Source organism: Nyctibius grandis, unplaced genomic scaffold (assembly GCF_013368605.1).
Source record: "Nyctibius grandis isolate bNycGra1 unplaced genomic scaffold, bNycGra1.pri scaffold_210_arrow_ctg1, whole genome shotgun sequence".
Lineage (NCBI taxonomy): Eukaryota > Metazoa > Chordata > Aves > Nyctibiiformes > Nyctibiidae > Nyctibius > Nyctibius grandis.
The window spans coordinates 1-9047 of NW_027167583.1; the positions used below are offsets into that span (position 1 = coordinate 1).

A 9047-nucleotide genomic window follows, 5' to 3' on the forward strand; every position below is an offset into this window, starting at 1 on the left:
CCCCCCCCCAATTAATGCCACCCCCCCCCTCAACGCTCACCTTGTCCAGCTGCTCGATGTGGATGTACTGGAGGGTGGTGCTGGTGGCCTGTGGGGTGGGGGGGGTTAGGGGGGGTCCTCGGTGTTTTGGGACCCCCCCCCATGTCCCCAAATGTCCCCAAATGTCCCCAAATGTCCCCCGTCACTCACCCGCTTGTCCACCTTCACCTCGACGCCCGGCTCGGCGTAGTACTCGAAGTGGAGGGTGGTGGCACTGGGGGGGTACTTCTGTGGGGGGGGGGGGGACATGGGGGTGAGTGGGGAGGGGACAGGGGTGTCCCCTCCCCTGGGGACATGGAAGGGTGACAGGAGCGGGTTGGGGGACACCACAAGGGTGACAGGGTGGGGTTTGGGGACACTGGGACACAAGAGGGGTGACAGGATCGGGCCCCAGGGACACAAGGGGGGTGACAGGGTGGGGTCTGGGGACACCAGAAGGGTGACAGGGTGGGGGTTGGGGACACTGGGACACAAGGGGGGTGACAGGATCGGGCCCCAGGGACACAAGGGGGGTGACAGGGTGGGGTTTGGGGACACTGGGACACATGGGGGGTGACAGGATCGGGCCCCAGGGACACAAGGGGGGTGACAGGGTCAGGTTTGGGGACACTGGGACACAAGGGGGGTGACAGGATCGGGCCCCAGGGACCCCAAGAGGTGACAAAGGGGGACAGGAAGGTGTCAGGGGACCCCAGGCCACCCCAAGGGGACATGGGACAATGTCCAGGGGACCTCAAGATGGTGTTGGTGGACCCCAAAAGGGAATGGGACAGCACTGGGACACGATGGGGGGGACACAGGACAGCGTTGGGGACACAGGACAGCACTGGGGACCCCAAGAGGTGACAAAGGGGGACAGGAAGGTGTCGGGGGACGCCAGGGCACCCCAAGGGGACATGGGACAATGTCCAGGGGACCCCAAGATGGTGTTGGTGGACCCCAAAAGGGAATGGGACAGCACTGGGATGCGATGGGGGGGGACACAGGACAGTGGTGGGGACACTGGACAGTACTGGGGACCCCAAGAGGTGACAAAGGGTGACAGGAAGGTGTTGGGGGACTCCAGGGCACCCAAGGGGGACATGGGACAATGTCCAGGGGACCTCAAGATGGCGTTGGGGGACCCCAAGATGGTGTTGGAGGATCTCAAGAGGGAATGGGACAGCACTGGGACGTGATGGGGCAACCCAGGACAGCGTTGGGGACACAGGACAGCACTGGGGACCCCAAGAGGTGACAAAGGGGGACAGGAAGGTGTTGGGGGACCCCAGGGCACCCCAAGGGGACATGGGACAATGTCCAGGGGACCCCAAGATGGTGTTGGTGGACCCCAAGATGGTGTTGGGGGACCCCAAGAGGGAACAGGACAACCCTGGAAGACCCTGGGACATGATGGGGGGGACACAAGACACAGCTGGGGACACTGGACAGTACTGGGGACCCCAAGAGGTGACAAAGGGGGACAGGAAAGTGTCAGGGGACCCCAGGCCACCCCAAGGGGACATGGGACAATGTCCAGGGGACCCCAGGATGGTGTTGGTGGACCCCAAGATGGTGTTGGGGGATCTCAAGAGGGAATGGGACAGCACTAGGACATGATGGGGGGGACCCAAGACAGAGTTGGGGACATGAGGACACAGGACAGCACTGGGGACCCCAAGAGGTGACAAAGGGGGACAGGAAGGTGTCAGGGGACCCCAGGGCACCCCGAGGGGACATGGGACAATGTCCAGAGGACCCCAGGATGGTGTTGGTGCACCCCAAGATGGTGTTGGGGGATCTCAAGAGGGAATGGGACAACCCTGGAAGACCCTGGGGCACGATGAGGAGGACCCAGGACAGTGGTGGGGACACAGGACAGCACTGGGGACCCCAAGAGGTGACAAAGGGGGACAGGAAGGTGTCAGGGGACCCCAGGGCACCCTGAGGGGACATGGGACAATGTCCAGGGAACCCCAAGATGGTGTTGGTGGACCCCAAGATGGTGTTGGGGGATCTCAAGAGGGAATGGGACAACACTGGGACATGATGGGGGGGACCCAAGACAGAGTTGGGGACATGGGGACACAGGACAGCGTTGGGGACCCCAAGAGGTGACAAAGGGTGACAGGAAGGTGTCAGGGGACCCCAGGCCACCCCAAGGGGACATGGGACAATGTCCAGGGGACCTCAAGATGGTGTTGGTGGACCCCAAGATGGTGTTGGGGGATCTCAAGAGGGAATGGGACAACACTGGGATGCGATGGGGGGGACACAAGACAGAGTTGGGGACATGGGGACACGGGACAGCGTTGGGGACCCCAAGAGGTGACAAAGGGTGACAGGAAAGTGTCAGGGGACCCCAGGGCACCCCGAGGGGACATGGGACAATGTCCAGGGGACCTCAAGATGGTGTTGGTGGACCCAAGAGGGAATGGGACAACCCTGGAAGACCCTGAGACATGATGGGGGGCACACAGGACAGTGGTGGGGACACAGGACAGCGGTGGGGACCCCAAGAGGTGACAAAGGGTGACAGGAAAGTGTCAGGGGACTCCAGGCCACCCCGAGGGGACATGGGACAATGTCCAGGGGACCCCAGGATGGTGTTGGTGGACCCCAAGATGGTGTTGGGGGATCTCAAGAGGGAATGGGACAGCACTGGGACGCGATGGGGGGGACCCAAGACAGAGTTGGGGACACAGGACAGCACTGGGGACCCCAAGGGGTGACAAAGGGGGACAGGAAGGTGTCGGGGGACCCCAGGCCACCCCAAGGGGACATGGGACAATGTCCAGGGGACCCCAGGATGGTGTTGGTGGACCCCAAGATGGTGTTGGGGGATCTCAAGAGGGAATGGGACAGCACTGGGACGCGATGGGGGGGACCCAAGACAGAGTTGGGGACATGGGGACACAGGACAGCACTGGGGACCCCAAGAGGTGACAAAGGGGGACAGGAAGGTGTCGGGGGGACCCCAGGGAACCCCAAGGGGACATGGGACAATGTCCAGGGGACCCCAGGATGGTGTTGGTGGACCCCAAGATGGTGTTGGGGGATCTCAAGAGGGAATGGGACAACCCTGGAAGACCCTGGGGCACGATGAGGAGGACCCAGGACAGTGGTGGGGACACAGGACAGCACTGGGGACCCCAAGAGGTGACAAAGGGGGACAGGAAGGTGTCAGGGGACCCCAGGGCACCCCAAGGGGACATGGGACAATGTCCAGGGGACCCCAAGATGGTGTTGGTGGACCCCAAGAGGGAACAGGACAACCCTGGAAGACCCTGGGACATGATGGGGGGGACACAGGACAGTGTTGGGGACACAGGACAGCACTGGGGACCCCAAGAGGTGACAAAGGGGGACAGGAAGGTGTCAGGGGACTCCAGGGCACCCCGAGGGGACATGGGACAATGTCCAGGGGACCTCAAGATGGTGTTGGTGGACCCCAAGAGGGAATGGGGCAACCCTGGAAGACCCTGGGACACGATGGGGGGGACACAGGACAGTGGTGGGGACACAGGACAGCGTTGGGGACCCCAAGAGGTGACAAAGGGTGACAGGAAGGTGTCAGGGGACCCCAGGGCACCCCAAGGGGACACGGGATGGCATTGAGGGGACCCCAAGATGGTGTTGGTGGACCCCAAGAGGGAACAGGACAACCCTGGAAGACCCTGGGACACTATGGGGGAAACAAGACAGAGTTGGGGACACTGGACAGTACTGGGGACCCCAAGAGGTGACAAAGGGTGACAGGAAAGTGTTGGGGGACCCCAGGGCACCCCAAGGGGACATGGGACAATGTCCAGGGGACCCCAGGATGGTGTTGGGGGACCCCAAGATGGTGTTGGGGGATCTCAAGAGGGAATGGGACAGCACTGGGACGCGATGGGGGGAACCCAAGACAGAGTTGGGGACACAGGACAGCACTGGGGACCCCAAGGGGTGACAAAGGGGGACAGGAAAGTGTCAGGGGACCCCAGGCCACCCCAAGGGGACATGGGACAATGTCCAGGGGACCTCAAGATGGCGTTGGGGGACCCCAAGATGGTGTTGGAGGATCTCAAGAGGGAATGGGACAACCCTGGAAGACCCTGGGACATGATGGGGGGGACACAAGACACAGCTGGGGACACTGGACAGTACTGGGGACCCCAAGAGGTGACAAAGGGGGACAGGAAAGTGTCAGGGGACCCCAGGCCACCCCAAGGGGACATGGGACAATGTCCAGGGGACCCCAAGATGGTGTTGGGGGACCCCAAGATGGTGTTGGGGGATCTCAAGAGGGAATGGGACAGCACTGGGACGCGATGGGGGGGACCCAAGACAGAGTTGGGGACATGAGGACACAGGACAGCGTTGGGGACACAGGACAGCACTGGGGACCCCACGAGGTGACAAAGGGTGACAAGAAGGTGTCAGGGGACCCCAGGCCACCCCGAGGTGGCAGCTCACCAGCATGTGCAGGTCCCGGCAGCACTCGGCCAAGCCGAAGCCGTTCTCTTTTCCGCCCCAACTCTACGTAAGAAAACGCCACCCCAACGTCAACGGGGGACGTTGGGGACCTTGGGGACACCCAAAAAAGACCCATGGGTGGGGACAGGGGGGTGGCAGGGGGGTGTCACCTCAGCCAGGTGCTGCAGGCGGGAGAGGAGGGGGCTCCTCTTGTCCGAGCCCAAGCGTGTGATGTAGTTGGAGCGTTTGCTGAAGACGTAGAGAAGGTTCAACACGGCCAACACCACTTGCATGTCCGAGGAGGCCAAGAGCGTCGTCAGGTGCTGTGAGACCCCAAAAAACCTCGTTAATTAATTAAAATAACTCATTAAATTAATTATCGGGGTGGGGGGGGTCTCCTCCTACCTCGATGGAGCTGTAGAGGTGGCGGGAGAAGCTGTACTCGATGAGGAGGGCGGTGAAGTTGAGCAAGGCCAAGAGCAAGGCCTTGAGCTGCTCGCCCTCGGGCCGGTCGCAGGCCAGTAGCCACGCCATGTTCTCCACTGGCCGCCCAGCCTCCGCCAGGAGCCCGTCGAAGCGGTCCAGGAGGTCCACCCAGTGGTAGAGCTCGCACTTTAATGGGGGGGGGGGGCAGAAATATTGAGAGGGGGGGGGGTTAGGGACAAGGAGTTGCCCCACGAAGGCTTGGAGGGGTCACCCGCGCCGTGGGAGGTGGTGATGGGTGGGGGGGTGGTGGGGGGGTGGGGGTGGTTTGGGGGGGGTAAAGGGGGGTTGTGCTGCCCCCCCTGAGGTTTGGGGGGGGGTACAGGGCAATTGGGAGCCCCCCCTTGGGGTTTTGGGGGGGTGGGGGGGGGTCCACACCAGTTTAAGGGGGCTGTGGGGGAACTGGGAGGCCAAACTGGAGCTTTAGGGCTTGGCAAGGGGAGGGGTTTGGAGGCACAACTGCCCCAGGGCAGGGGGGAAATGGGGGGGGCTCCTTTTGGGGGGGGGCAACAGGGGAATTGGGGGCCCCCCCTTGGGGTTTTAGGGGGGTGGGGGGGGTCCACACCAGTTTAAGGGGGCTGTGGGCAAACTGGGAGGCCAAACTGGAGCTTTAGGGCTTGGCAAGGGGAGGGGTTTGGAGCCACAACTGCCCCAGGGTAGGGGGCAAATGGGGGGGCTCCTTTTGGGGGGGGCTATAGGGGAATTGGGGGCCCCCCCTTGGGGTTTTGGGTGCTGGGGGGGGGTCCACACCAGTTTAGGGGGGCTGTGGGGGAACTGGGATCCTACCCTGGACTTGTGGGACTCTGAAAGGGGCAGAGAGTGGAGCCACAACTGCCCCAGGGCAGGGGGGAAATGGGGGGGCTCCTTTTGGGGGGGGTACAGGGGAATTGGGGGCCCCCCCTTGGTGTTTTAGGGGGGTGGGGGGGGGCTCCCCACCAGTTTAGGGGGGCTGTGGGGGAACTGGGAGGCCAAACTGGAGCTTTAGGGCTTGGCAAGGGGAGGGGTTTGGAGCCACAACTGCCCCAGGGCAGGGGACAAATGGGGGGGCTCCTTTTGGGGGGGGCAACAGGGCAATTGGGGGCCCCCCCTTGGGGTTTTGGGTGCTGTGGGGGCCCCCCCACCAGTTTAGGGGGGCTGTGGGGCAACTGGGAGGCCAAACTGGAGCTTTAGGGCTTGGCAAGGGGAGGGGTTTGGAGCCACAACTGCCCCAGGGCAGGGGGGAAACGGGGGGGCTCCTTTTGGGGGGGGGGTACAGGGGAATTGGGTGCCCCCCCCTGGGGTTTGGGGTGCTGGGGGGGGTCCCCACCAGTTTAGGGTGGCTGTGGGCAAACTGGGAGGCCAAACTGGAGCTTTAGGGCTTGGCAAGGGGAGGGGTTTGGACCCACAACTGCCCCAGGGCAGGGGGCAAATGGGGGGGGGCTCCTTTTGGGGGGGGGGTACAGGGGAATTGGGTGCCCCCCCCTGGGGTTTTGGGGGGTGGGGGTCCACACCAGTTTAAGGGGGCTGTGGGGCAACTGGGAGGCCAAACTGGAGCTTTGGTGGTCTGTAATGCAAGAAGGTTTGGAGCCACAACTGCCCCAGGGCAGGGGGCAAATGGGGGGGGCTCCTTTTGGGGGGGGGGTACAGGGGAATTGGGGGCCCCCCCTTGGGGTTTTGGAGGGGTGGGGGGGGTCCACACCAGTTTAGGGGGGCTGTGGGGCAACTGGGGTCCTACCCTGGACTACTAGGACTCTGAAAGGAGCAGAGAGCGGAGCCACAACTGCCCCAGGGCAGGGGGCAAATGGGGGGGGCTCCTTTTGGGGGGGGCTATAGGGGAATTGGGGGCCCCCCCTTGGGGTTTTAGGGGGGTGGGGGGGGGTCCACACCAGTTTAAGGGGGCTGTGGGGGAACTGGGGGGCCAAACTGGACCATTAGGGCTTGGCAAGCGGAGGGGTTTGGAGCCACAACTGCCCCAGGGCAGGGGGGAAATGGGGGGGGCTCCTTTTGGGGGGGGCTACAGGGGAATTGGGGGCCCCCCCTTGGGGTTTTAGGGGGGTGGGGGGGGTCCACACCAGTTTAAGGGGGCTGTGGGGCAACTGGGAGGCCAAACTGGAGCTTTGGTGGTCTGTAATGCAAGAAGGTTTGGAGCCACAACTGCCCCAGGGCAGGGGGGAAATGGGGGGGCTCCTTTTGGGGGGGGCAACAGGGCAATTGGGTGCCCCCCCTTGGGGTTTTGGGGGGGTGGGGGGGGTCCACACCAGTTTAGGGGGGCTGTGGGGCAACTGGGAGGCCAAACTGGACCTTTAGGGCTTGGCAAGGGGAGGGGTTTGGAGCCACAACTGCCCCAGGGCAGGGGACAAATGGGGGGGGCTCCTTTTGGGGGGGGGGGCTATAGGGCAATTGGGTGCCCCCCCTTGGGGTTTTGGGTGCTGGGGGGGCCCCCCCACCAGTTTAGGGCGGCTGTGGGCAAACTGGGATGCCTCCCTCCCACCATTTTAGGGCTCCATCACACCAGGAAGGCGCGGGGGCAGTGAGTTTTCCTTCAGATGGGGAGGGGGAGGATGGGATAAGCGGGGTGCCCCCCCCATTTTAGGGTGCCCCCCCCACTTTAGGGTGCCCCCCCCCATTTTAGGGTGCCCCCCCACCCACTTTAGGGTGCCCCCCCCCCCCCAAACCCCTCGCACCTTCCCGATGTTCCATGTCTTGATCTGCTGCAGCTCCGCCAGCAGCTGCTCGTCGCCGCACGCCTTCAGCTTCTCGATGAGGGCCCGGCAGTCGGCGGGCTGTCATTTTTTTGGGGGGGGGGGGACACACGAGGGGACACCCTGTCACCTCAAGTCCCCCCCCCCCCTCCATAGACCCCCCCCGAGTGTCCCCAACCCCCCCCCACAACACCCCCCCCCCCCCCCCTTTTACCGCCTCCGTCGGGGTTTTCTTCAGCTTCGTCCGATCCACTTTCATTTTGGGGGGGGGTCTCTCGTCCTCGCGCTCCGCCTGGGGGGGGGGGGTGACCCCCAAATTAAGCTGGGAGGGGGGGGGGGGGCCAATGCCACCACCCCGCTGTGTGTCCCCCCCCCCACTTTGTGCCACCACGAGTGACATTATCCCCCCCCCACCCCCCCTCCGCCACCCTTCGGCGTCGCTCGTCGCGCCGATGACGTCGCCGCCGGCGAACAATGAATGTGCAAAACCCCCCCCCCACGCCACCCCGGGGGGGGGGTATCTGTGTCACCCCCCCCCTCCCCAAAATCAAACACCCCCTCATTAACCCCGCCATGCAAATGAGAAGCTAATTAACCCCCTAATTAAGCACGCTGTGACGGCGTTCTGGCCCCCCCCCCCCCCCCAACGCGGTGCCGGCAGGGCCGGTTCGGTGACGGTGACGCATCAAATTGGTGCCTGTTTTTAAGGGGGGGGGGGGGGCTGGGGGGGGGGTTGGGTGCCCCCCCCTTGTAGGGGGGGGTTTTGGGGTGCCCCCCCCTTAAAAAAAAGCCCCCCCCTAAAATATGCCAGCGGGGGGACACCAAACACCTGCCCCCCCCCCTTATAGCACCCAATTCCCTCGTTGTCCCCCCCCCCCGGGGTGGTTTTAAAGCCCCCCCCCACCCAAAAAATTTTAGGGTGCCCCTAAAAAATGGGGGGGGGGTCACGTGAGGGAATGAAAAAGGGGGGGGGGTAAAATTTGGAGGGGGGGGCCCTATGGGGGGGGGGTTAAATAATGGGGTGACCCCAGAGGGTGGGATGATGGGGGGGGTCTTAAAGGGGGGGGGGGGGGGAGTGTTAAATGGGGGGGGGGCCCTAAATTAAAGGGAATTGAAGTGGGGGGGGGGTCGTAAGTGGTGGGAAAGGGGCCCCCAAATTATGGGGGGGCCCTAAATTAGAGGGGGGGGCCCTAAATTATGGGGGGGGGGCTTAAATTGAAGGGGGGGACCTGGAAGGTAAAGCTCTAAATCATTGTAGGGAACTGGGGGGGGGGGATTAAATTATGGGGGGGGGATTAAATGGGGGGGGGGATTAAATGATGGGGGGGGCCCTAAATCATGGGGGGGGGGCCCCTAAATCATGGGGGGGGGGCCTAAATTAGGGGGGGGGGCCTAAATTAGGGGGGG

At 63.5% G+C, this 9047-nt stretch overlaps 1 protein-coding gene across 1 annotated transcript; it reads right to left on the minus strand.

Annotated features, from left to right (window-relative positions):
• Positions 1-40: 40 nt before the first annotated feature.
• LOC137677408 (E3 ubiquitin-protein ligase HUWE1-like) lies at positions 41-7932 on the minus strand (the record flags this gene model as incomplete). Its single annotated transcript, XM_068424711.1, has 7 exons — positions 41-88; positions 190-267; positions 4477-4539; positions 4647-4799; positions 4882-5088; positions 7623-7721; positions 7855-7932. Coding segments are annotated over 7 exons (726 nt in total), but the record flags the coding sequence as incomplete, so codon positions are not given.
• Positions 7933-9047: the final 1115 nt, after the last annotated feature.